The sequence below is a fragment of the Myotis yumanensis genome, unplaced genomic scaffold (assembly GCF_028538775.1).
Source record: "Myotis yumanensis isolate MYYU_CA2020_CCGP unplaced genomic scaffold, mMyoYum1.0.hap1 SCAF_12, whole genome shotgun sequence".
Classification (NCBI taxonomy): domain Eukaryota; kingdom Metazoa; phylum Chordata; class Mammalia; order Chiroptera; family Vespertilionidae; genus Myotis; species Myotis yumanensis.
Window position 1 is genome coordinate 15,227,334 of NW_027223763.1, and position 26,467 is coordinate 15,253,800.

Consider the following 26,467-nt stretch of genomic DNA (forward strand, 5'->3'; position numbering starts at 1 on the left):
CCAGGTCGCTGTCCTTCCTGAGGGCGGTGAGACCCCACTGTTCAAGCAGTTCTTCAAAAACTGGCGGGACCCAGACCAGACGGATGGCCTGGGCTTGACCTATCTCTCCAGCCACATCGCCAATGTGGAGAGGGTGCCCTTCGACGCCGCCACCCTGCACACTTCCACTGCCATGGCCGCCCAGCACGGCATGGATGATGACGGCACAGGCCAGAAGCAGGTACCTGGGGCTGGGGTGGGCGTGTCCAGGCCCCTCCCTCGCTCCCTCCTAGGCACATCTGGCCCATGCGTGGCCTCCTGCTTCCCCGTGGACTTTTCTCTATGGGGTTTGGACCACAGTTCTGGTGGATGAGATGCTTTTGTTTTCATTTTTATAGCTAGCATACTCTAAGCACCTACTGTGTGCTAGGCCCTGTGCCAAGTGTCTCAGGACCTACCTGCCTGTGAAAAGTGACTGGCCTGGGAAGGGAGGTGACCATAGCTACAGCTGATTGCTCAGACCTGTGTTGTCAGTGGAAGATGGGAGGCCAGCAAAGGGATTATGGGAACAGAGGAAGACAGTGAGGGAGGATGGTCTGGGAAGGCTTCACAGAGATGGGGGCACTGGATTGGGTCTCAGTATGCATATCGATTTGCTGCCAGAGAGGAGCAGTGGGCCTCACAGGAGGCTGGAAGCTGTCCCAGAGCCTGGTGCTGAGGACATCCTCAGGGAGGGTGTGGACTTACCCCTGCAACGTGTGGGTGCTAGTGATAAAAGCAGAAATGTGACAGGCTCCATTCTGTGCTTTCAGAACTCTGTGAAAATGGATTAGAGGCAGGATAATGAAGGTAGAGACTCCACGAAGAAATTGTTATGGTAGTTGAGGAAAGAGAAGATGACCTTAAGACCAGGAAGGTCACAGTGAAGATGGAGAAGAGTGGGCTGGAGTTTAGAGATGTTTATGAGATAGAATCTGCTTCTAGCAAACATGGATCCCATTCCACATGATAGAAATAGCAAAAAGGTTAATTTTTATTATCATTTGTATCATTGGTATCATTCATTCATTCATTCATTCCTTGAGTGGGAGGAGAGGATGCAATGAAAATGTTCAGGGTAGGGTAGTGTGGAAAGAGCCCTGGCAGCCTGGCTGTGTGATGTTGGGTGAGTAACTTAACCTCTTTGAGCTTCACTTTTTTTACCTTTAAAATGAGATTTAATCCCACTCCATCACTTTCAAGAATTTTGAAGGTCCAGAGATTCTGGGCTTCTGTTTCCTGGGACTTGCAGGACCCAGAGTCTGTGCAGTACCACCAGGTGGCGCTGCAGGGCCTCATGGCCACTGGGAAAAACCCTGTCACCAGAGCTCTGAAAAGAGATCTGCCAGCAGGGATCATTCTGAGGTCACCTAGTGATGGCCCTGCCTCTGGAGGCAATCTATAGCGTCCAGACAATTCAATAATGATACCGATAATGGCAAAATTAGTAATAACAACAGTAATAATTCTAATAATAAAATAGCTGCCACACTGCAGAGCTAGCACCCTGTGCCAGGCTCTGTGCTAGACTTTCATGAATAAACTCACTTGATCCTCACAACAGCCTTTCCATTTTTCAGATGAGGAAACTGAGGTTCATAGAGTTTAAGCAAGTTGTTCCAGGTCACAACCTCTAAGGGGGTGGAGGCTGGTTTGGGTCTGGGTTGTATGTTGATTTGTGCCCTCAGCTCTCACTGTGTTATGCTCACTAAAAGCCAGCTGCCAGTGCCTGTGTTAATCCCTCCGAGGAGGAAGTATGAAAGGTTGGGGGGCAGAAATTCAGAGAAGGACACATGGGTTTGAATCCGAGTGGTCCTGTGATTTGGGTGAATTATTTAGCTTCATTCTGAGTCCAGGTGGGGTCACCTATCAAAAGCTTGTCCCAGGGGGAGTCACTGTGGTGGGGCTGAACTGAGGGGTAGGATGCCGCACCTTGTTGAGTCCAGCTTTGCTCTGGCAGATCTGGAGAATTGAAGGCTCCAACAAAGTGCCCGTGGACCCCGCTTCGTATGGGCAGTTCTACGGTGGGGACAGCTATATCATCCTGTACAACTACCGCCACGGCGGCCGCCAGGGCCAGATCATCTATAACTGGTGAGGTACTGGGGCCACGTGCTGTGGGTGGAATGTGGAAGCCCTGAGGGCAGGGGGCAAATGGGGCTGAAGGGTATGTCTAATTGTATGTGAGCCCAAGATGGGACAGCACTCTGCTGGGAATGGCTCTCATGCAAAGAGCAACACCACTTGTCTTATTTCTTGGAAGGACTTTTAAGCTATTCTTATAAAAACATTCCATGGTGAGTAGGGATGGAACAGGGAGAAACAAACCCGCAGAAAATCTCCCCCACATTCCACTCTAAGTACTGTGCACACAGGTGTTTATCCTTCCACCTATTTTCTAATGAAAAATTATTTTTAATTTTTTAAAATAATAGATGACACATTTATGTAATTCAGAAAATCAAAACAGAATTAAAAAGTGTGTATTTAGAAATCTTGTTCCCGGTCCTGTTCTCCAACTTCACCCCTCCATGGGTTACTGCTTTTATTAGTTTTTTTGTATAGCCTTCCAGTAATTCTTCATGCAAACACAAACAAATATGACCCTATATTCCTAGTTCTCTCCCTTCTTTACACAAAAGATAGCACACTTTGTATATTGTCCTGCACTTTGCTTTTCTCACTTTTACTTCCTGGCGACCAATCTGTGTCAGCGAGTTTCGTTGCTCTTTTTGATAGCCGCATAATATTCCAGGGTGTGGCTGAGCTGTAGTTTAACAGATTTCCTGCTGATGAATACATGGATTATTCCAGTCTTTTGCTATTATGAACATTGTGTGGTTGCTGTTCAGAGAACCCCTTGCCCTCTCTGGTGTCAGTTTGATTGTCTGTAATCTGGTGATTTGTGGGTTTCTCAGGCTCAGGTCCAAGGAGAAACTCAGGTCTCTGTGTGAACCACAGTACTAAGTGTCACTTCCTCCCTCTTCTAGGCAGGGTGCCCAGTCCACCCAGGATGAGGTCGCTGCATCTGCCATCCTGACTGCACAGCTGGATGAGGAGCTGGGAGGTACCCCTGTCCAGGTGAGCCCAGTCCTGCGCCTCTCTGGGTCACATTCTGGTCCTTGTCTCTCTGTTCACTCATCTATCCATCCATCCATCCATCCATCCATCCATCCATCCATCCAACAAACATTTAGGAGGACTCCCATGTGCCTGGCACTGCATCTGTAGCCATAACACACAGACCTGCCCCTGCCCTAATGGGTTTCCAGTCTAGAGGATAGAAAGACGTTTACCAGACATGCACACACCCGGGTGCGTAATCACACACTGGAGATCACATGCTATGACATGCAGTGAGTGAAAACCCTAAGACGCTGTAGGAGAAAAACAGGAGAGCAGCCTGGCAGAGCAGCTTAGAGCATGGGCTTGGCGGCAGCCTGCTTAGGACTGAATCCAGTCTTCACCTGTGGGCAACCATGGGCAAGTCACTGAGCCTCTTTATACTTTGTTCTCAAATTGTGGATAATAACAGCACCTATCTGGTAGAAGTGCTGTGCAGATGAAGAGTTAGTATTTGTAAAGCATCTAGAGCAGTGGTTCTCAACCTGTGGGTCGTGACCCCTTTGGCGGTCGAACGACCCTTTCACAGGGGTCGCCTAAGACCATCCTGCATATCAGATATTTACATTACGATTCATAACAGTAGCAACATTACAGTTATGAAGTAGCAATGAAAATAATTTTATGGTTGGATTACAACATGAGGAACTGTATTTAAAGGGCCAGAAGGTTGAGAACCACTGATCTAGAGCGATGCCTGGCCCATAGTAGGCCCCTTATACATGCATGTTAAGTGTAAGGATATAGATCCCAGCTAGGATGTAATTGGATTAGAGAAGGACCCCTATCCTCACCCTCTGGAGGAAGGGACTTGCAGCTGGGGCCTAACGAATGGGTAAGAGTTGGCCAGGTAAAGTGTGAAGGGAAGCACATTCCAGGCAGAGGGAAGAGTTACTGCAAAGGCCCTGAAGTAGGGGAGTGGGGGGACATTGGGTATTAGAATGATAGGAGTCTGGAGAGATGCTCAGAGAACCCAGAAGCCATGGTGAGGATGTTGACCTTGATCCTGAGAGCAAGGGGATATTGTTGAGGGATAAATCTGATGTGAGGTGATTTGGGGGTCTAAAAGGTTGATCTGGCTACAGTGTGGAGCCCTGGAGGGCAGCAGAGCCAGGTTGGGAAGATAAGGGGGAAGGAGACAGAATTCTCCCTCCTCTATCCTACACCTGGAGTGGGTGGGGCTCTAGGTTGAGATCCAAGGTTTGTGCCCTGAACTTTGTGACAGTGGTGGTCTCTGGGTGCCAGACACCTAGTGGGATAATGGCTGTCTTAGCTCATTTGATCCCAACAACGGCCTTGTGGGTAGCATTCTTGGTCTCATTTTACAAGGAAGAACCTGAGAGGTTGAGGCATGTGCCCAAAATGTCACCATCAGTGCGGTACTGGGATCTGAGCTCTAACCCAGCAGTGGGGGGTCATACTGGGAAGTGGGCACAGTACTGCCAACACACACATGAGATTTCCTCCTAGATTTAGCTCAAGGGGCCACAACTGGGATCTGAGTGGGCACATGGGCAGGAGCAGATGTGATGTATCTTGGCCTATACCTGCAGCCTGCATCTGGGGCGCACTGACTGTGTGGGAGGGGTCTCCAGATCTGAAAGGTTTGCTTCTCACCACCACTGGCTTTTGTGCCTGGAGCTGACGTCACCGTCCTGGAAGCATGTCCATGAACAATCCCTGTGCTTCCATTTAAGGGAACATTTGCAAACATGGGCTCTCTTGCTTCTTGGCCTAGACTCAGGGTCAGGGCAGCAGGGCAGGTCCTCTTGGGATGGGAGAGCGACTGAGGCAGTGCCCGGGAGACCTTGAGTCATAGCAGTGTCTCCAGTTTTCCTAGAACTCCCCTTGCCCTGCCCAGCTTTGTGTGCTGTAGGGTCAGCTCCATACCGCTCCATACCACACACACACAAGTGTGATGGCCTCGTTTGGGAGGTTGGCCTGGGCCATGCTATCCAGGGAGGGAGGGTGGGCTGGTGCCACACAGAAGGACTGATGCCCCCACTTTTCTGACTTGCTCTCTTGTCTTCCTGCCAGAGCCGTGTGGTCCAAGGCAAGGAGCCTGCCCACCTCATGAGCCTATTTGGCGGGAAGCCCATGATCATCTACAAGGGTGGCACCTCCCGCGAGGGTGGGCAGACGGCCCCCGCCAGTACTCGCCTCTTCCAAGTCCGGGCCAGCAGCTCTGGAGCCACCCGAGCTGTTGAGGTAACTAACACCCAGACCCTGGACCCCAGAAGGTTGTGGCCTCCTAGAAACCTCCAAGGCTTGACGGGCAGACCTCTGGGTACAGGATTGGGTGAGGGGTTAAGAAGCAACTTTTGGTACCTTCTTGCCCTGGCAGCAGGATTGTATGTCTTAGACTTCCCCTTGTTCAAGGATGCCCAGGGCCCCTTGCACATCTTCCATAACAGGGAACTCACCACTTGCAGGGAGTTCAGGCTTTACCATCTGGGCACTTTCCGATTACTTCTCAGTTGGCTACTGTCCCTTTCATGGTGGAAGGTGCACGCCTGAACATAATCCTACAGAATGGTCTGAGCAGCCTAAAAGAGAATAGGACTATCACTTCCTTTATTCTGGGCACTCAACCTCCGTTATGCATCCCAGAATTCTAGAATCACCTTGGCTAGTCACAGTGCGTTGGTGACTCCTGGAAGTCACCTAAGCCCCTCAGTGTCCAACGTCTGTGCCCTCAGCTGGGATGGGCTGTGCTCACCCAAGTCCCCACCTCAGGTGGTCCTGCTGCAGTGTCTGCTGGACTGTGAGAAGGGGGCTGAGGGCATTTTGTCTGGTTTCCTATTAATCAAACGCTGTCCTCTCAGATAATGCCTAAGGCTGGTGCACTGAATTCCAATGATGCCTTTGTCCTGAAAACTCCCTCGGCTGCCTACCTATGGGTGGGTACAGGAGCCAGCGATGCGGAGAAGACAGGGGCCCAGGAGCTGCTGAGGGTGCTGCAGGCCCAACCTGTGCTGGTGGCAGAAGGCAGCGAGCCAGGTAGGAAGGACCAAGGGGCAGAGAGCCTGCTGCTCTCTGTGGACTGTAGGTTACCCTACCTTCCTTCTCTTTGGGGGCTCTATATCCTCACCCTTTCTCTCTGTCTATCTATCTCCAAAAGTGTGATAAGTAAAAGCATGTTGGATGAAAATGAGGGCTGTGGTGTGAGAGAGAGGCCTCCAGGAGTTAGAGAAGGGAGAGCTCAGTGTGGGCTGGGGCAGTCAGGGAAGGTTGCTAGAGGAGGTGGTCCTTTGCTAGGAAGCCTTGAAAGACCATAAGCAGGGGCAGCGGTCTCTCCTCATCTTTAGACTCTGTGCACCAAAGTGCACCTCTGTTTCCAGAACACAAGTCAGGAGCATCTTTCTGTGCCAGCCCTCAGCCTCTCTGCTCTTCTCTTAAGCCCACTCCCTCCTGCTTGGTGCTTCATAGACCTGGGAAAGAGCAGCGTGTCTGGTGGAACCTTCTGAGACAGTGGACATGCTCTTTATCTGCCAGGTCCAATTTGGTGGCCACCAGTCACGTGTAGCTAATGAGCACTTGAAATGTCACTGGTGGGAATTAGTGAGCATGAGGAACTGAATTTCTCATTGTATTTCATTTGAATGCATTTAAAATTTAAAGTCACATGTGGACAGAGTAGGGATAGTGGCAAGACTGTGGGGATGAGAGTCTGGGAAGATGTGCATCCTGGCTTCACTCGATACTGGCTGTGTGATTGTTGCTGCATCTCTCTGAGCCCCAATCAGCTCATGTGCTGAGTGGGAATAATTGTCCCCATCCTGCCCTGCTGTCGTGCATCTACTGCCAAGTCTGCCCGCTCCAGGCTCCGTTTCATCACCTTCGAATCTCTCAGGCCCCCTTCCTCCTGGGCCCCCTGGGATTTTAAGATGGAGGGTGGGGACTGAGAGCGGTGGCTGCTCTAGGGCAGGGCTTGTTCCAGTCTGATGAGAAGTGGCAGGGAGGCAGTGGTGTCAGATGGCGATTTGTGTGGCCTCCCCTCACAGACAGCTTCTGGGAGGCTCTGGGTGGGAAGGCCGCCTACCGCACGTCCCCACGGCTGAAGGACAAGAAGATGGATGCCCACCCTCCTCGCCTCTTTGCCTGCTCCAACAAGATCGGACGTTTTGTGGTGAGTGCCTTCATGCCCCGAGCGGGGGGCGGGGGGGTGGGGTGGGGGGGTGGTAGGCGGAGGTTGAGGGCATGTTTCAGGGAGCAGGGCCCAGGGCAGCAGAGGCAAGAGAAGCAGATCTGCTGGCACAGCACAGAGGAGGGAGCCCCCTGCTGGCCAGAGCCGGCTCTGCAGCTCCCTCCTCTGTGCTGTGAGGAGCCTTCCCAGGGAAAGAAGAGGGCTGGCTGTGTGCTTTGTTTCACCTCTTCCGTTCCTTCCCAGATTGAAGAGGTCCCTGGCGAGCTCATGCAGGAAGACCTGGCCACCGATGACGTCATGCTCCTGGACACCTGGGACCAGGTGGGTGAAGGACAGAAGGCGAAGGCTCTCAGGGCCAGAGCGAGCGGGAGGACCTAGACTTCCAGCTCTAAGGTGGTTGACAGAGGACTTAAAAGAGGCAGTGCCAGGTGTTGCTGGAAAAGTGCATTTCAAATCCTAGTTGTCTGTGTGCTCTGCCAGCTGAGGGCTTGTCCAGACCTGCGCCTGGAACCTCCCCTCCTCCTCCGGCAGGGGGTTTGGCCAGCACCCTCATGCACTTTTTATTTCACATCTCACCTCCAGGTCTTTGTCTGGGTTGGAAAGGATTCTCAAGAGGAGGAGAAGACGGAAGCCTTGAACTCTGGTGAGGACTCAAGTCTGCCTGTGGGTCGTTTCACACGGTGGGGTGGGAGCAGCTTCCTTAGAGTCTGGGAGTTCATGACAGTGGGGTGAGGACTTCCTCACCCATGGTCGGTCCCACGGGAGCCCTGCCTGGGGTGGAGAGAGAACAGCTCAGCGCCTTCAGAAAGCCTCAGGTCATGCTAGGAGCAGAGAGCAGCTGCTCGAGTTCCCAGAATGCCCAAGGACTGATCTTACTGGGGTTTCTGTGATGGAAAGCAGAATGGACCTGATTTGGGAGCTGGGACTCCCAGAGCTGGTTCTTTAACATCTCCCATTAGGGGACAGCAAGAGAAAAATGAGGCAGGAGGTTAAGCTGTAACCCTTCTGGGTTCCTGGGCGGGTGGTGGGAGAGTCCTCTGAGTATCATTGCATTTAAGGGACAGTGGTGTCCAGTGCAGAGATTGGGCATTAGGGACAGTAGGACCGAAAACCATCTAAGCCAAGGGAACTCCTGCTCTGAACCCTCTCCCTGGTGAGGGAGGCACTGAGGATTTCTGGTTTCCTTCTCCTGCATGTGTGTATGCAGCTAAGCGGTATATCGAGACGGACCCAGCGAATCGTGACAGGCGGACCCCCATCACCATGGTCAAGCAAGGCTTTGAGCCCCCCTCCTTCGTGGGCTGGTTCCTCGGCTGGGATGACGACTACTGGTCTATGGACCCCTTGGACAGGGCCCTTGCAGACCTGGCTGCCTGAGGAAGGGCAGGCCCCACCCCTGTCACTGGTCAGTGCCTTCTAGAACTGTCCATCCCTCATAGTAGGGCCACCCTGATGTGCGTGTGTTTTTTTACAGTAGCCAAAAACAGCCCTGCAAACATTTAGGGTCCTATCAAAATTGTCTCAAGAATCAGTGCTTTTGGGAATTGAATTCAATAAAAGCTTTTCTGAAGTGCATTAGCCTGCTGTGGCTCAGTGTGTCCTGGTAATTACTCTGAGGATGCCCAGGGAGGGGCCTCACAGGTGCCTGGGTACAAGTGCAGCAGCTGCATTCACTCTGCGTGTTAATCCTGGTCCTTCAAGAAGCAGGTGCCGCCGAAACCGGTTTGGCTCAGTGGATAGAGCGTCGGCCTGTGGACTGAAAGGTCCCAGGTTCGATTCTGGTCAAGGGCATGTACCTGGGTTGTGGGCACATCCCCAGTAGGGGGTGTGCAGGAGGCAGCTGATCGATGTTTCTCTCTTATCGATGTTTCTAACTCTCTATCTCTCTCCCTTCTTCTCTGTATAAAAAAGCAATAAAATATTTAAAAAAAAAAAAAAAAAGAAGCAGGTGCCAAGGTGAAATGAAATGTGCACAGGCTGTGTAGGGGAACTGCCGTGTGAGGGAAGTGGAGGGAACTGGGGAAGGCCTGAGAGTCAGCAGACCCAGATGCAAGTCCATCCCAAGTGAAGGAGAGGGAGAGAAGCTTGGGTGGAAGCATCGTACATGCTGGGCAGTCCAGGAAGGTTTGGCAAAGCTTCTGGGGAACCCTTGAGCCAAAGTCCAAAAAAATGTTTTTAATGGTACAGTCCCTTTTTTGTTGTTATTTTTTGTGTGGTAAATTATACATAACATAATATATATCATTGTGACCACTTGTAAGTGTACAATTCAGTGGCATTAAATACAATGTTGTGTAGCCATCCCCAGACATCTATATATATAAAAGGCTAATATGCTAAGTGTCTCTCCTATCGTCTGACCAGTCACTATGACGTGCACTGACTGCCAGGGGCAGTGCTCAAAGCAGGAGCTGCTGAGCTGCAGTGACTTGGCAGTGGCGGTTCTTGGGTGACAAACCCCGGAACCAGAGAGGAGGGAGCCCGATTCCTCGCGGGGCCACGCAATTCCACCTTTGGCCATGGGTTATGTTGTTGCTGGGGCACTGTCGGCCCCGATTCTGGTTTACTGCACATTTGCATTTGTGTTCCACACCCTGTACTACAGCAACTTTGCAGAGTGCCTTCTCACTCCAGGACCCCTCAGGGGATGTCAGAGAGCCGGTTCGGCCCAATCCCTGCAGGCCAGGCTGAGGGGCCCCACCGGCCAGAGGGACCCCACTCACTCCACAGAAGCCTTTTGAGCCACAGCGCCATCCCAGGTGCAGCCGGCCAGGAAGGGACCACGGGAGGTTGGCTCCAGTGCGTGTCTGGCCCATCTGTCTCTCCCAGTCCCGCCCCACTGGCCATCTTCTAATTAATTTCCTTTCAATGTGCATGAATTTGTGCACCAGGCCTCTAGTTTGTCATAATCCCCAACATAAAATCTGTGTCCATTAAACAGGAATTTCTTATTCTCCCATTCCCCACCCTGTTCCCCTAGCCCAGTGGTTGGCAAACTGCAGCTCATGGACCACATGTGGCTCTTTGGCCCCTTGAGTGTGGCTCTTCCACAAAATACCGACTTCTGCGCATGGACCACAAAGTTTCAATCGTACTGTACATGCACACCCACACGTGGTATTTTGTGGAAGAGCCACACTCAAGGGGCCAAAGAGCCACATGTGGCTCATGAGCTGCAGTTTGCCGACCACTGCCCTAGCCTGTTTAATCTTTATTCTTTATGTCTCTATGAATTTACCATTCTAGGTGCCTCATATAAATGTAATCATCCAATATTTGTCCTGTGTGTCTGGCTTATTTCACTGATTCATACATTTTGTAGCATATGTAAAAATGCCATTTCTTTTTGTGACTAATATGCCATTAAATGTATATGGGTAGGCCCCTCTTTCCAAAAGATCCTGTTAGGCCTCCTCCCTTTTGCGTGAGATCAGAATTAGTACGGTAACAGCTTTTATGTAAAAAATCTTCAGATTTCCTTTGGTTAGCAAAACCAGGTACTAAAGTAGGTCTTTCACAAAAGCAAAGTGGTGCAACTGCACTTTTGTAAAGCGGAGGATACTCTTGCTTGATAGGAACACCCTCATTTCCGACAGCAGGGTACACCACATTTTATTTTTTCATCGCTGGGCATACGGGTCCTTTCCACTTTTGACTATTTGAATAATGATGCTGTGATCATTGGTGTACAAATATCTTTTTGATTCAGAGTTGTTAAGCCTAGGATGGAGAAAGGGGATAACGAGATGATAGGTGGACAGTTACTTTGTTGGAGACTTTTTGGGTCCAGATGCTGAAAATAATTACTAATAGTAATGGTTCCCTCAGTCCTGGGACATCTAGTAATTTTAAGAGGGCTTAATTTCCAGCCTGTTTCCCCCCCCCCCGCCCCCCCCAAAACCCCTTAATTTTGAAGGGAAGATTCCTAGCCTCCATTGTGGTGACTAACTTTCTCGAGTTTCCTAAAATCTCAGTTTTCTTAGTGGTTTGAATTTCCTTTCTTAACAAACTCTTTTGGCTATAGGGCAGATTGAAAAGGGCTTTATCCTATTAGCACATGTGAATCATTTTGGCAAATCCTAGCCTAATCTGAGCTCAGAGCTGCCGAAATTTAGAGATTATCCAGTTCAGGGGTTCTTAAATCTTCTGACAGGCAGAGTGATGGGATCAGACAAATTTGTATGAAATTTGAAGTTGTATGCAAATTTGTGCTCTATAGCTTCCAACACATTCTCAAAAGATCTGAGACCCAAACAGGTAAGATTCCAGTTTCTTATTTTAACAGGTGAGGTCACATTACAAGTTCCCTGATGTAGTGGGAAAGCACTGAAGAACAAAGGTTTTAAACTAGGCTCTGTAGAAGTCTATGAGATGCTTCAGTGATTTTATGACTATTTGATTCAAATTCCATTTTTAAAGTGATAATAAATAGCACAGGGCCCTTGAAACAAAATGGAGGAACTAAGGGAATGTAGAGCCTGATTTAAGGCTCTAATTTCCTTTTATAACTTCAATTACTATTTTTGCTTTTAAAACAGCCTCATTGATTGACATTAAGTAAATGTTATAAATGTGAATTTAAGAATTTATCCTGATAAGACACTTCAAATCTTTTATCAGTGTACAGTTTCCTTTGGAAAAAAGGAGGATGGAGTTTCTGCTAAAAAGTTTGAAAACCACTGGTTCACTATTTACTAGCAGAGCAACCTTGGGAAGACCTGGTGTTGTGAAGATCACAGAAATAATGTAGTTTAAAGGGCCATGTAAGCTTAAAGGTCCATGGAACCCAGGTATCCTCCAGCTCAGCCTGGTGTTGTAACATGTTATGGTTACAAACCCCCAATCTACTACCCTCACCTGGACTGAACTTTGGCCTAGCTCTGATGGCCCAAAATGAAAGTTCAAATTTAAGGCCTGTTTGGGTTGGAGTGCAAAGTTTCACTAATCAAATGAACTGTCAGTCTTGTGAAGGTGTTTTCTGTATATTAAATGACCGCTGCTGGTCTGGTGTATATGGGGGTGGTGGAGGCAGGCACTGTCCCATGGAAATGCATTTAGACATCCTGAGTCTTTGGCATTAGACAGTTCCATGTTTGATCCCATCTCTGCTCCTTACCAACCATGTGACTTTGGGTAAGTTTTAACCTTTGAGCCCCAGTATCCTTATCTGTAAAATGGGGACAATAAAGTATCTTCATCAAGCTGTTTTGGGGATAAAATGATAGAATGTATGTACAAGTATTTGAGCACAGAGCTGGGTACCTGGTGATCCACAAATAGAAGCCACTAAGTCAAGACAGTTCTTCAAAGGTTGAATGTTGCAGGTAACACCCAAATGATTGATCTCATATCATTTATTTGTCTCTTTTTAAAGTAGACAGTATGCCTGTGTGATTAGCTGGGTGATGGCAAGAAGTGAGTTCTATCCTGTTTGGATTAAGGCAAAGGGAAATGAAAGCAGCCAAGGATTCAGGGGATGCCTGGATCTCAAATTCCCGGGGGAAATGTGTGGGCAGGTGCAACAGAGGGAGAGATGGTAGACGGACTACGGTAGCCTCTCCTCTTCTTCCTGCCCTGGAAGAGCACGTAATAAAGCCAAGACAGGCAGCCCAGGACGGGAGGATCTGCTGTGCCACTTCTGAAAAATGAAAACCACACACACTAAATGCAGGAAGAAACAGCTCGCACCCAAAGAAAGTTGGGACAAGCTCACTCTTTATTACATACAGCATTGGGAGGGGAGACTGCTTGGAATACACTCTCATCCTAGACCTCCTCCCTCCCAGGTGACTTCATTTCAGATTCTGGGCTTTGAAGCCACAAGGCAGAAAAGCAGAGACTGCTTGGTATCTGGAGATAGGGAAACTCAAGGAACAGAAAAGCATTGTTACTCTAAGTCTGGGAAGAGATTTTCAGCAGGTTGTTTTCTGGTCCTCAGTGGTCAAGGGTGAGCCATGACACAAAGATAAAATCATTATTTTCAAATTACAAATGCCACTTGAGTTCAATCATGTATATCTCATAAATTAAGGCGGGAATTAGGATACATGGTGGTTCAAGGTTTTCTAAAGTAAACTTGGAAATGGAGTGTAGGCGAGGGGACCCTCACAAGCTAGGATTGACAGTGATCTGGATAAGGACAGATATGAAGAGTGGCTCTGGGTAAGGAAGCCACTTCTTAAACTTCTCTAGGTGAACTCAGCCCCAAAGAAGAGGTGACACAAATGTCACCAGCGAGAATTCTAGACCAGTAAGAAGAATGCAAGGTTGCTCAGTCACAGGTGCTTGTGAAATAAAAGGTGCCTCCTAATATCACAGATTAAGCAACTGCGGTTCAAAAGGGCCAACCACTTCCTTTTTCAGCATCAACATACATGATAGAAAAAGAACAAGTAGGCAAATGAAAAAGATAGGCATCTATATAGATATCCTCAGTTTGACAGGGTTTTCCCAAGCTTATTGGACATGACGTGCCCAATATATTGTGAATTCCTTACACATTTAATGAATGAGATAGATAACTGAGATATTTTCCAGAATGCAATAATTAATAGCATGCAGAGAGTAAAATACAGTGGTTTTCTGAAGATTTTTTTTTAAAAAAAAGTATTAGTTCTTAGGCTATTCAATTGACTATAAAGACAACTATTAGTAGAACTCAAATTTTTATTTAAAAAATCAAAACTATTTAGGATCTGATATATGAAAATAGGCAAAAGTGAGAAAAAGCACTTGTGTGACAGGTATTTAGCTAATTTGAAGGGCCACATTATTTCAAAGGACCTCTATTATAGTGGATTTAAAAGTCTTTCAAAGGTTAGGGTAATCATTTTCATTGATCTTGACCTTCCTCCAGAGCTGACAGGTATTGGCAAGAGAATGCCTAGTCTCAAGTGAGGATTATTTTGAAACATGGTTTGGATTTAGAAAGTAAACGGATGTTACAAAATTGCCTGAAGTAAGATTCCCCGGAAGTAAGGCACATGTGGCCCAGAGAAGCTGGTTGTAGCTTAAGGTCACTGTCTTTTGAAAGCATTTGTCCAGCCAAGGGTGTCAGGTGGTGGTTTCCTTTGGCCCGGCTCCTGATAGAGGGTGTAGAATAATTCCATGAAAGCCAAAAAAAGAGGGCGTTAACCTAGTACATAATGATCTAAAAATGTGGAGTTCAATATTTAAAGAGTAAGGGATTATCTTATATAAATCTCTCTCACACACAGTATTTACAAGCTGACAATCTTTACCTGTTGCTAGGATCCCTGTACATTCTAAGAACATCACTCTCAATATATGGAAAAGGAAAGGGAGAGAGAATAGTCAAGGTTCCCACCCTGCCCTCTCCTTAGGGATTAAAGGCTAATTTGGTCCCCCACACCATCCTCGAAGGGAAGAGCTCATCTCTGTGTTGGCCTCTAGGCCTCACTGCTTTCCCCTCATCATGCCTTGCAACATATCTATGGGCAGAGGGAAGACAATGGTGGAGTTTTTCTCAGCAGCAATGGTGGTTAGTGTCTGAAGGTACCGGAGCTGAAGGGCCGCAGGAGATTCACTGATGACTATGGAGGCTTCTTTCAGAGCCCTGGATGCGTTCATTTCTCCCTCGGCTGCAATGACCTGTGGAACAGCAGAAGGAAGGATCAAACTGGAGAAAACAGCAGGTGCCAAGCAGCAATCACAAAACTTTCCAGGGCGTAGGCCAGAATAGTTTTAAAGAAATCCACTTCCAGTTACTAGTTTCCATGTTCTTTTTCCTACAACTGAGCATGTGCCTGAGGTCAAGACATCCTTTTTTACTATTGCCTTTCTCCCATTTTCCAGGGTACCAAACAAAGAGACAATTCAAAATACTGTGTATGGGTTGAGAAAGTGAATGACTCTTATGACTGCATACAAATATATCTGCAAGTCAGAGAGATTTCCAATTTTTGGATTTCAAAGAAAGGAAAGAAGACCTTATCGAACTGAAAAATGCTAGATCATTAAAAATATTTTCTTGTGTGAAAGATCACTTTATTATTTTTTAGCACATAAATTCAGAGGCAATGCCAAGAATTGCATGACATTAAACCTTCCACTTTCATCTATTTATTTATTTAAACAAGTTTTCTTAGTCTTTATACCTATAAAAATGAAAAGTAATAAAATTGGTGCTGAGTCTTATCTCATTCTAGCAATAAGTAACAGCCATCTACATGAATTCATTTCTCATTCATCTCATTAAGAGAAGCATTTCTAGTAAAAACTTATGTATTTAGGAGAAATTCTGAAACATTTATAGTTTGTAATCAGAGGAAATAAAATAATTTTAACTTATAGACTAAATGTGTTGCAGTAGGGCAATAAAATAATTCATGAATAAATAGATTATATTAGGAAAAGAATTCGTGGTAGCGGTGAAATGGAAATGTAAGTTCAAGGAGAAAAATGAACCATGAAAAATTCCTGGTTGTTAAAAAAGAGCTTATTCACATATTTTTAAATAGATGATGAAGTCATTATGTTATTTAAATTTCACTGTATACATTTTTTAAAATGATGTTAGCAGGTTATTTTAAAATATCAATATTTAAAACATGCCAGGAATTACACACTTGACAGTATATAAATTTAAAATAAGAAATTTTATATTCTATTTAAAATGTGTGATGAAACAACCGTTTTCCTAAATTCTTTTAGGGTTACATGGGAAAAAATGTTTAAGATTCTGAAGTAGTGGGGAGAGTAGGGCCTTTGGACTTAGGTGAACTTGAATTCACATCCCAGACCTTCCCCTTACTAGCTGAATGTCCTCAGGTTATTTAACATTCTGAGCCTGTTTCTTATTCTTAAAATAGAATAGCACCTACTTTATAGAAGGAAGACAGAGAAGATATATTAAGTGTTGATGTATGAACAGAAGCTATTCTATAGGAATGGCAAGTGACAAGTTAGGACTTGATTTTTGGATCTATTCATAAAAGATTCAAAAGCCAAATCAGCCCTGGCAGTTAGCTTTAATCCATAATCCTAAGAGAAGAGGTATAAATATACCATAATCACCAATATTAAAAGTACAGTTTCACTAGGTTGTTCTCATGGATCTAAAAATATTAATGGTTTGTAATGTTCCTGTGAATATCAGAGCAGAAAGCCATGGTCTTATGAGCAGTGAAATTTCATTCTCTTCTCTAGTAATTTTTAGGGGCCTCCTAGGTGTCAAGCCCCATGTAGGGGCTAGGGACAAAGCATGAACTTCCTTGCCTCCCTCAGCTCTTGGACAAGTAGGGAAGACAGCCATGGAAATAGGTCACTTCACTGCAGCGCGGCAAATGCTGACAGAGATCTGTATGAGGCCCAGTGCTGCACCACCAGGAAAGCACTTTGTGCAGAGGGTGAGGTGGTGAGGTGATAGAAGTTCAACATTATAGAATGAAAGCATTGTTGTTTGGATTAAGATGAGGTTTGCAAAAGCTGGTGTATTCCAAAAAAACTCTGAGTGCTGAATAGTGCATGAGGAAGAGGGGAAAGGTAGGGGGGAACGGGCAGGGTCTGGAGGCCGGTGGAGGCCAGGGCGTTGGTCTTCATTCTACAGGCAATGGGAAGCCACTGGAAGGTTTTACGTAGATAACCTCATCAGATGCAGGTTTGAGAACACACCGACAGATGTCCGAGGATCGATGGGAAGAGACTGAAAGCTGTTAGTGGAAGTGCTTCAGGATGGTTGGTGCAATTCACTGGTGTTGGGGACAGAGGAGGAGACGGATGGGGGGCTATTCAGGAGGGAGAGAGTATTCTGGAGGCTGACTGTGTATGGGGAGGAAGAAGGCACAGAGGCTGAGTCCCAGGTTTCTAAGTTTTGGCCGCCTGGATAGTGCCATTCAGTGAGAGAGGGGATACAGGATATGGTACTTACTGAGAGAAAGGACCTTTTAGAGGATAAAGAGCTTAATCTATCAAGACAAACCATTATGTCCTACCTAAGTCTGTGAGATGGGGCACGTGCCAGATGTGCTCAAAGAGAATCCTGTAACTGCTCCACGGCAAGCACAGTAGAGAGTGCACAATACACCTGCCACGCGGTCAGCGGGCTCTGATTTTTTTCCATGTCATCTCAGATGTCCAATTAGGTACTTTTTTTTGTCTGGACATAGACCAACTGCAAAGATACCTCATCTCCCACTATCAATCAATACACAATCTCTTGGCAGGGAAGCCAGACCCACCAGGATGGACACACATTTTGTTAATAGAAAAGCTGCTCTGAGGGAGCTGCCAGAGATGTGAATCCAATACCACTGGCTTTGTCTAAATATAGGCCAAGTATACAGTGTGGATAGGATCTTAGAAAGTGAAGCAAGAAGCATGTGGGGCTTTTGCCAAATGCACAGTAATCCCATGTCAATAAACACTTTATACTTATAGACCATCGTTTTAAAATCTGGTATTTTTAAGTATGTGGGATTGGTACTGCTGCCTCCCTCAGCAGCCCAGACGGGCTGGGCTGGGAGAAGGGCAGAGAAAGGCGATCTGTATTTTTGCACTCCACCCTCTCAATTAACAGATGACCAGGCCAGGAAATAGGAGCTTGAAAGCACGTCGCACGTTTTTCTGAGGGTCGTGAAAAAGGAAATAAGGAAGAATGCAGCATAAAAGAGATTGCATTTCAAGCCATTAGGAGTTGATCTAAAAACTTTAAAGAGATTCAGCCAACATACTGTAAAACTGGTGGGAGAGTCTGTCTGCCTTTTGTGACTGGCTCCTTTCTCATTATTTTCAGGAGCACGCACTTGTATGCTCATTCACTTTGTTGTATAGTATTCCTTCATTCCAATAAACCATACTTATCCATGTAACTACCAATGGACATTGGGGTAGTTTCCAATATTCCCAGCAGAACTTCAATTACAAATTTCTGAAGGTTCTTAGAGCCAATTCCAAGCAGTTGAGGATTGTTGCCTAGAGTGCTATAGAAGGTCAGGTCTAAGCTCAGTGGAAAACAGTGCTGTGGTTAATTACTGGCATGGGAATAGGAGGGCAGAGCAGCAGCTTCTGGGCCAGGTATTTGTCACCTTCAGAAGATCATCTCTAAGGGCCCTTTGGGCTGATAGTCTATGTAGTCTCTGTATGACAAATTTTGATGAGTTGAAAATGAGGCTTTTGGTTAATGACATATTCCAGGTATAGGTGATTCCTAATTTTCAAAATAAGTAGATTCTAGTAGGGCATATGTAACATTATCACAAATATAATTTAGTCTTATGTGATGAGTTTGAGAGGAAGCACTTGGGAGTTCTGTAGTGTCCTCAGGTTAGCATCACAAGCATCAATGACCACATTAGAAAAACATAAAATGTCTGGTTAGTGGAAAATTCTGGATATAGTGTGTCAAATGAGCTACTATTCTATTTGGGGCTGGCTAAGGAATTACAGTGACCCATTTGTGGCTTAAAGGGCATTCTAAGAGAACGGCAGGATTCTGTGGTTAGCCAGTTATACCAGCTACTGCTATTTTTCCAACAACAATGACAAATTGGTCTGCTCCTGTGTCTTGGGAGCTCTGTCAAGTCCACAGTAACACCTCCTACCAAAACTCTCCTATTCCTCCACACCTTCACAGGCAAGGGGCTCTGCGACCTGATTAGCACCTGACTTTACCCTTTGACCCAAGTTGGACCAAAGATAATCTCTCTGCCTTGAATCTGGAATCAGGGCTGGTCTGTCTCCGTCACTGTTCAACTGGAGCCAGACAGTCTCCCCTTCAAACCATCTGCAGTGAGATTCGGCTCAGGAAATGAAATGACTCACTCCCTTCAGTCTTGACTCCTTTTAGTTCCCTGGCTCCAATGTTGATGAGGCTCAATTCTATTTCCTACCCTTGGGTTTGGTGAGATATCCCTGGGTCCTTATGCATTATCCTCTCAATGATCCTCTTCTTTAGCTTAAGTCAGCAAGTATTGCCTTCAGCACCTCTCAGAGGGTCATGCATCGATGCAGGGTTCAGACATAGGCAGGGATGATGATGAAAAGAAAGAGGGGAAAGAGCAGACACCAAAGAAAGAAAAGTGAAAAATAAACAAGGAGAGAGGAAGAGGAAACAGGAAGAAGAAAGAAGATACAGAGAAAAGAGAGAATGAAAGAAGACGTAAGCAAACCGATGAGGTTGCCCATTTGCTCTGAAGTCAGAACTGTAATCTGTCCTTTATAGGCAATTGGGAGACTAAAGTACAGAAAATGGTCAATAAAATAATGAGGTAACTGTGTGTACTGCTATGTCCACGTGATGTGAAGCAAAAAGAGCAAGGTGCAGAACAATATACATAGTGTGACCTACTTCTGTAAAACAAACAAGCCAACAGTCTAACAACCTGTCAGATAAAACCCAAATAAACCCCAAATAATACCCGGGAAGTGAATACACTAAATTGTTAAGAGCGGTCACCTCTGCAGAGATACCATTTAAAGCGACAGGGAGGGCTTTTATCTTTACGAAATATTCAGGATTATTTCTAATTTTTATAACAAACATGTTTTGCTTTTTGTAATTAAAGAAAATTCAATAGGAAAAACAAACTAAAAAAAAAAAAATGACCTTGGCCCGGGCCTCCCGGGATGCTTCCGCTTCGGCAGCCATAGCCCTCTGGAGCTGCACAGGGAGTTTCACGTCCTTAATTTCCACACGCTCCACCTTGATTCCCCAGTCATCAGTGGCTTCGTCCAGGGTACTCTGATGGGAAGAGAGAAGGCAAACTAAAGTGTTCAGCCCCAGTCCAGAGGCCCAAGGTATGCATTGGGACTGGGAGCAGATAAGGTGCTGCTCACTAAGGAGCTGACCCTGATTCTGTTACTAATAAGCTAATGCAGACAAACTTTCTCTAAAAAGACCAGATAGCCGAAACCGGTTTGGCTCAGTGGATAGAGCGTCAGCCTGCGGACTGAAAGGTCCCAGGTTCGATTCCGGTCAAGGGCATGTACCTGGGTTGCGGGCACATCCCCAGTAGGAGATGTGCAGAAGGCAGCTGATCGATGTTTCTCTCTCATCAATGTTTCTAACTCTCTATCTCTCTCCCTTCCTCTCTGTAGAAAATCAGTGAAATATATTAAAAAAAAAACAACAGATAGTAATTATTGATTCTCAGATCCTCTGCCACAGCTATTTAACCCTACCATTGTAGGTCAAAAGCAGCCATGGGTAATACATCAACCAATGGGTGTGGCTGTATTCCAATAAAACTTTCCTTCTTAGAACTAGTATCACTTCCAGTATAAGTATTACTAAAACTATAGCAGCACAGTATTACTCCCAAGCTAATGTGACTCTGTGCACACCATGTTACTTTGTGCTTCGACTTTCTCCCTTCACAATGGTAGGAATGAAATGATAGTATCTATTTCCTATAGGTATTGTGGGTATCAAATCAGATCATAGTTTTACACACAATGAAGTCTAAACAAATAATAAGAGTTCAAATTTATAGTGCTTTTGAACAGGTCAGGTTTAATTCATCATCTATTACTCATGCAACATGGGAAAGCATAAGACTTGCCAAGGAAGTCATGGGACTCACACAGAGAATACAGCTTTAACAGCACTCGTGCTATGCAAAATGGCCTCTGAACTATTATGCTAAAGAATACTAATTCTGGAAAAAAATACACACTGGAGGGAAAAAAATAATGCATGCATCTGAGTGTTACCACCCATGAACTATTTGTGCGAAAAACATCCCCTTCCACCAAGTTTGGGAAAACCTTTCTACGAGGAGAAAAGGCTAGTGGTTCCCCAACTTGAATTGGTGAGTTCTCAACCATTGAGCCTTTGCTTCCATTTTCAATTTCTCGTGAGGTACAGCATTGGCGCACTCCTCACCTGCATGTTGTGTGCAATTTCCTCTCTGTCAGAGAGGATCTGAGCAAGGTTCTTGGTGCCCAGGACATTCCTCAGAGTAGTCTGTGCCAACAGACGGGTTGCCGAGTCGGCGTTGGTGATATTTGCCACAGCCAGGATTGCATTCTGAACGCGGTAATAGACCACACCATCCACACTAACTGTCACGGAATCCTTGGTGAGGATCTACAATGTAAAGGAAGCAATGTTACATCTGTCAGCCAGCTCTTCCTTTAATGTAACTGCAAGGAATGCTGTTCTATATAACTTCTTATAATGCTAGCTGATTTCTTTCTTTTTTTAAAAAACATTTTATTGACTTTTTACAGAGAGAAAGGGAAGGGGATAGAGTTAGAAACATCGATGAGAGAGAAACATCGATCAGCTGCCTCCTGCACACTCCCTACTGGGGATGTGACGGCAACCAAGGTACATGCCCTTGAGCCCGCAGGCCAACGCTCTATCCACTGAGCCAAACCAGTTAGGGCTAGTTGATTTCTTTAGAAAGTTCTATCGACTGAATGTTTGTGTTCCCTCAAAATTCATTTGAAACCTAATCCCCAATGTGTTGGTATTTGGTTATGGGGGTGATTAGGTCATGAAGGTAGAGCCCTTTTGAGTGGGATTAGTACCCTTATAAAAGAAACCCTGGCGAGCTCCCTCACCCCTTTTGCCACATGAGGACACAGGAAAAGACAGTCATCTATGATCCAGGAAGCAGGCCCTCATTGGACACTGAATATGCTGATGCCTTGATCTTGGACTTCCTAGCCTCCAGAACTGTGAGAAATAAGTTTATAAGCCACCCAGACTATGTTATTTTGTTATAGCAGATCAGACGGCCTAAATAGTAAAGCAGTGGTTCTCAACCTTCTGGCCCTTTAAATACAGTTCCTCATGCTGTGACCCAACCATAAAATTACTTTCGTTGCTACTTCATAGCTGTAATGTTGCTACTGTTATGAATCATAATGTAAATATCTTATATGCAGGATAGTCTTAGGCAACCCCTGTGAAAGAGTCGTTCGACCGCCAAAGGGGTCGCGACCCACAGGTTGAGAACCACTGTAGTAAAGCATCAGAGAGTCTTTAAAATTTTTATAAAACACATTCAGTTATTCAGTAATTCCATTACTTGACTCAATCATTCAACAAATGAGACACCACTTAGTAGCAGGCAATGTTGTATGAACCAGGGTAGGAAAAACCTTGGTTCCTACTTTCAAAGAGGCTGAGGAACCAAGGGAGACTTTAAGGAACAAAAAATGAGCAGTTGCGGGTGGCAGGAATGGTACTTGAACTCAGTCTTGAAAGAAGGAATAAAAGTTTTCAGAGGGTGGAGGGTAGAGTGAAAGAGTATTCAAGGCAGAGAACATAATGTATATGGGACAGCCTAGGTTTGTAAGTATTACTAGGACTATAAGTAGCACAGCATTACTAGAACAAAATGTGAATGGGGAATGTTTTTACAGGGTGAGTCAGGGTAAAAATATCTTTACAGCATGCCACATAAATATGCTTCATTGGACACAACGTGCCAATGTTTCCTACCCCCTACAGGGCAAAGTCCTTAGTTTGGTATACAAGTCCAAGTTTGGTATACAAGTTGATGCCTGGCCCTTTGGCATTTGGCTCTCTGGCCTCACTCTATCCCACTCCCTCCTGCCCACACTATACTAGACGAGGTGCAGCATGTTCCATGCCCCCTGGCCTTTGTGCAGATGTCCCCTCTGCCTGGATGTCCTGTCCTCTCCCCCTCATCACATCAGACTGGCACATTCTTACTCATCATTCAAGACACGGCTCCATGTCCTTTTCTCTGTGAAACTTCCCTGACCCACTTGGCAGAGTATGCCCTTCCTTTTGCATCTCACTGCAGTGATACTATTTCTCTATTAGACTATGAATTGCTTGAGGGAAGTTTGTCTCTGTATCTCGATCACCAGCAGAATGCTTGATACCTAGCAAGTCGTCAATAAACAAGGGATGATTAAATTGAAACATGTTCTTAGGAATACAGTGATTAATGAGGAGCACGGGAGTAAGAGTTAGGAGACCTGGAGTTTCAACTCTGCCTGTACCTCTTGGTGATCTCTAGCTTTTAAATGGTTTGACTCACAGCCCCCAGCCAGCTTGGCTCAGTGGTTGAGCGCCGACCTATGAACCAGGAGGTCACGGTTCAATTCCTGGTCAGGGCACATGCGGGCTCGATCTCCAGTGGGGGGCCTGCAGGAGGCAGCCGATCAATGATTCTCTCTCATCATTGATGTTTCTATCTATCTTTCCTTCTCCCTTCCTCTCTGAAATCAGTAAAAAATATATATATTTAAAACTGTTTGATTTACAGATTCCTCATTTGTGAGATGGAGGTAATAATACTGCCCAATTCTACATAAATTTCTTTGAAGATCAAATAAGAACATGTTTGTGAAGGAAGCCCTCTTGAAAGTGTTAAGAGCTGTGGAAATAGAAAATAGTAATGACAATTATATTACATAGCTGTTTAGTCCTGCCAGATCAAAGCAGTAATCCTTTTTTTAGGAATCTAAATATACTTCTAACTTGAAAGAGAAATGGGAGATTTATAAATAAATGTATTTACAAATGGTATGTACATTACCATCTTCTGTGAAAGTTAATTCTTTCCCATGATGTGATGGGAAAATGTGTATCATTCCTAAACAAATTCTTGACAGTGACTTTGCCACCGTGGGAGCTTTCTAACGCTGCAGCCTCTCTGCCTACTGTTTACCATAGCAGCGTGTTTACCTCCCTCACAGTAAGTTCACAGGGGATCGGAAAAAGGCCTGCCTGCCAAGTTCCGATCCGCTCTGCGTTCAGCAGCTGGCAGGAAAGCAGAGGGCGAGCCTGCCAGATGCCTACAATGTTTATAGAGGAAACAGCTACCCTGAAAGGGGGGGTCCTTCTGAGAGTCAGACTTTCCTGAAAGATGGGAAAACATGCAGAGAACACAGCAATGCTCTCAATCTTGTTCTTGGGGGCAAAAATGATTTCTGATGTCACAACATGTGTGTGGATTATAAGGTCTGACCTCACCGACTACTTGGCTCTGTAGCAGCAAGGAAGTTCCGAAGCTGGTTTCTGGATTTTGTGACAAGAGAAGGCAACATGGCCAGGCTCCACCACCCTGCTGGATACCTTGCTTTTGGCCAGGAAATACTGACAGTATTTTTCTGTGCCTCACTTCATCATGACGTTAGGCTTTCTGTCTGCAATAGTTATTATCCTCCTTAGACATAAATATCAGCATGGCCACCTCTCCCTTAAAGGGCCACCAGGGGGCTAATGCAGAATGCATTTGGCATGGAGTTATGCATAAAGCACCAGACAGGGAATACAAAGAGCTGGATTTCCGTCCTGCTTCTGCCACTGTAATCTGGAGGAATTCCTTTGTCTTACAGCAACTATATACTTTCTAGGGATTCTGCTGTTTCAGCTGTGATAGTATTTGTGAAGTAGTTTGAAAAAGCATGACATAATTACTAATCTAAAACATTATAGGCTTTACTGAAAATGCCAAATGAGCAGTTTCTAATTCTTTGGCTTTTAATCAATTTATCTAGAATAAAATCAAGAACTTGAGGAAGAAGAATATTATACTAAACAGGATTTTCTGTCAGAAAACCCAGAGAGGAGAAATGTGGTAGTAAAAATGACAATGATGATGTTAACATTATACTTACATTCACATTACACTGTGTTTTATAAGTAATAAGCACTTATATAGTACTTAACTGTCAGCCACTATTCGAAGTGCTTTACATGTAACTCATTTAGTTGTCACACAAACCCTATAAAATAGGTCCTGTTGCCGAAACCGGTTTGGCTCAGTGGATGGAGCATTGGCCTGCGGATTGAAGGGTCCCACGTTTGATTCCAGTCAAGGGCATGTACCTGGGTTGCGGGCACATCCCCAGAAGGAGATGTGCAGGAGGCAGCTGATCGATGTTTCTCTCTCATCAATGTTTCTAACTCTCTATCTTTCTCCCTTCCTCTCTGTAAAAAGTCAATAAAGTATATTAAAAAAATAGGTCCTGTTATTATAATCTCTATTTTATAGATTAGGAAACTGAGGTACAGAGAAATTAAAAACCTTCTCAAGGTCACACAGCTAGAAAAGGTCAAAGGCAGACAGGCTCTAAAACTATGCTCTAACCACTACACCTGCTGCCTCTTACTGTCAAGCCCTTTCACACATGGTATTTCAGTTACTCATAGCAAAAGACCACCTTACCTCTTGAGGAGGAATATCAAATGAAATAATTCTCATGTCCACTTTGACAAAGGTGTCAGTGCACGGCAGGACGAAAAACAAACCTGCAACAAAGATCCATAAAGATTATGGAGAGATACCAGCATCTAACGGTTTACTTCACCCTTCAATTCTAATAGCAGCAACCTAATGGACTATAAGTCACCAGTTCATCTCAGTGAATGAGCCAGAAGCTAGGAGTGTTATTCTTACTCCTCTTGCTCAGTTCCCAACCCTAGCTGTCCTCACCAAGGCAATGGATTTCATTTCCTTACTCCACTGTGACTGTCACTGTTTTCACTAGACCAATGCAATCGGTTCCAAGTCATCTTTCTATTTCTTCCAGTGCCTCTCCTCCGATCCATTGTCTAAGCTGCAAGCAGAGCAATCTTTTTTGAAATACAAACTCCTGAATGAGTCACACAAGGTTCTGCATGACCTGCTCCCCTTACCTCTTTATTCATTCCCCTCTCCTCATGCTCTCCTCTCTCTGGCTGGGCTGAGCGACCTGCAGTTCCTGGAACCTGAGGTACTCTTTTCTATATGGCTTTGTACATGTTGCTATTTCTGGGGGGAACACCTAATACCTTTCCATGCCTCAAGACTCAGCCAAGTTGTCACCTCCAGGAAGCCTTGTCTCATCCTACTAGTTTGGGCCAGTCACTCCTCTCTGGGTTTCCACAACTACCTGGATCATAATACTTATCACAAGGGACTGTAACTATCTGTCCCCTTGGTATCCCACCACTAGACAGTAAGATCCTTGAGGGCAGGAACTGTGTTATAGTCTCCCATGAATTCCCAGAGCTTGGAACACAGTAGGAACTTAATCGAAATTTGCCAAAAACAATGACTCAAAGCCTTTATTTTAGTAGGGATTCTCATGCTCCAACTTCCACTGCTGTAGTTTTAGCCATGATAATCTTATCTCAAATGGGAAGGGGAAGGGAGAGCAAGGAAAAGGGTGGTTACAGCAAGACTGTCTAGCACTCTGCTATTGTTAGACAACTTTTGTTATATGAAGAACTCTTTTCTAAGTCAACAG

General features: G+C 45.5%; 2 protein-coding genes across 4 annotated transcripts in view; one reads left to right on the plus strand and one right to left on the minus strand.

Moving 5' to 3' along the window:
• The window catches only part of GSN (gelsolin), a 50,976-nt gene extending 42,113 nt beyond the window's left edge, over positions 1-8,863 (plus strand). For all 3 annotated transcript variants that reach the window (XM_070430827.1, XM_070430825.1, XM_070430826.1), the window contains 9 exons: positions 5-220; positions 1,979-2,112; positions 3,009-3,099; positions 5,179-5,349; positions 5,967-6,141; positions 7,146-7,270; positions 7,532-7,609; positions 7,871-7,931; positions 8,496-8,863. In XM_070430827.1, the coding sequence (XP_070286928.1) occupies positions 5-220; positions 1,979-2,112; positions 3,009-3,099; positions 5,179-5,349; positions 5,967-6,141; positions 7,146-7,270; positions 7,532-7,609; positions 7,871-7,931; positions 8,496-8,665 (1,221 nt within the window). In that variant the 3' untranslated portion in view covers positions 8,666-8,863. The remainder of the gene's footprint in view (positions 1-4; positions 221-1,978; positions 2,113-3,008; positions 3,100-5,178; positions 5,350-5,966; positions 6,142-7,145; positions 7,271-7,531; positions 7,610-7,870; positions 7,932-8,495) is intronic.
• Positions 8,864-12,954: 4,091 nt separating this feature from the next.
• STOM (stomatin) overlaps positions 12,955-26,467 on the minus strand; it is a 33,543-nt gene continuing 20,030 nt past the window's right edge. Inside the window, exons 4-7 of the mRNA XM_070430828.1 lie at positions 25,405-25,487; positions 21,132-21,335; positions 19,854-19,988; positions 12,955-14,899 (exon numbers count right to left, since the gene is read on the minus strand). Of these exons, the coding sequence (XP_070286929.1) occupies positions 14,705-14,899; positions 19,854-19,988; positions 21,132-21,335; positions 25,405-25,487 (617 nt within the window). The 3' untranslated portion in view covers positions 12,955-14,704. The remainder of the gene's footprint in view (positions 14,900-19,853; positions 19,989-21,131; positions 21,336-25,404; positions 25,488-26,467) is intronic.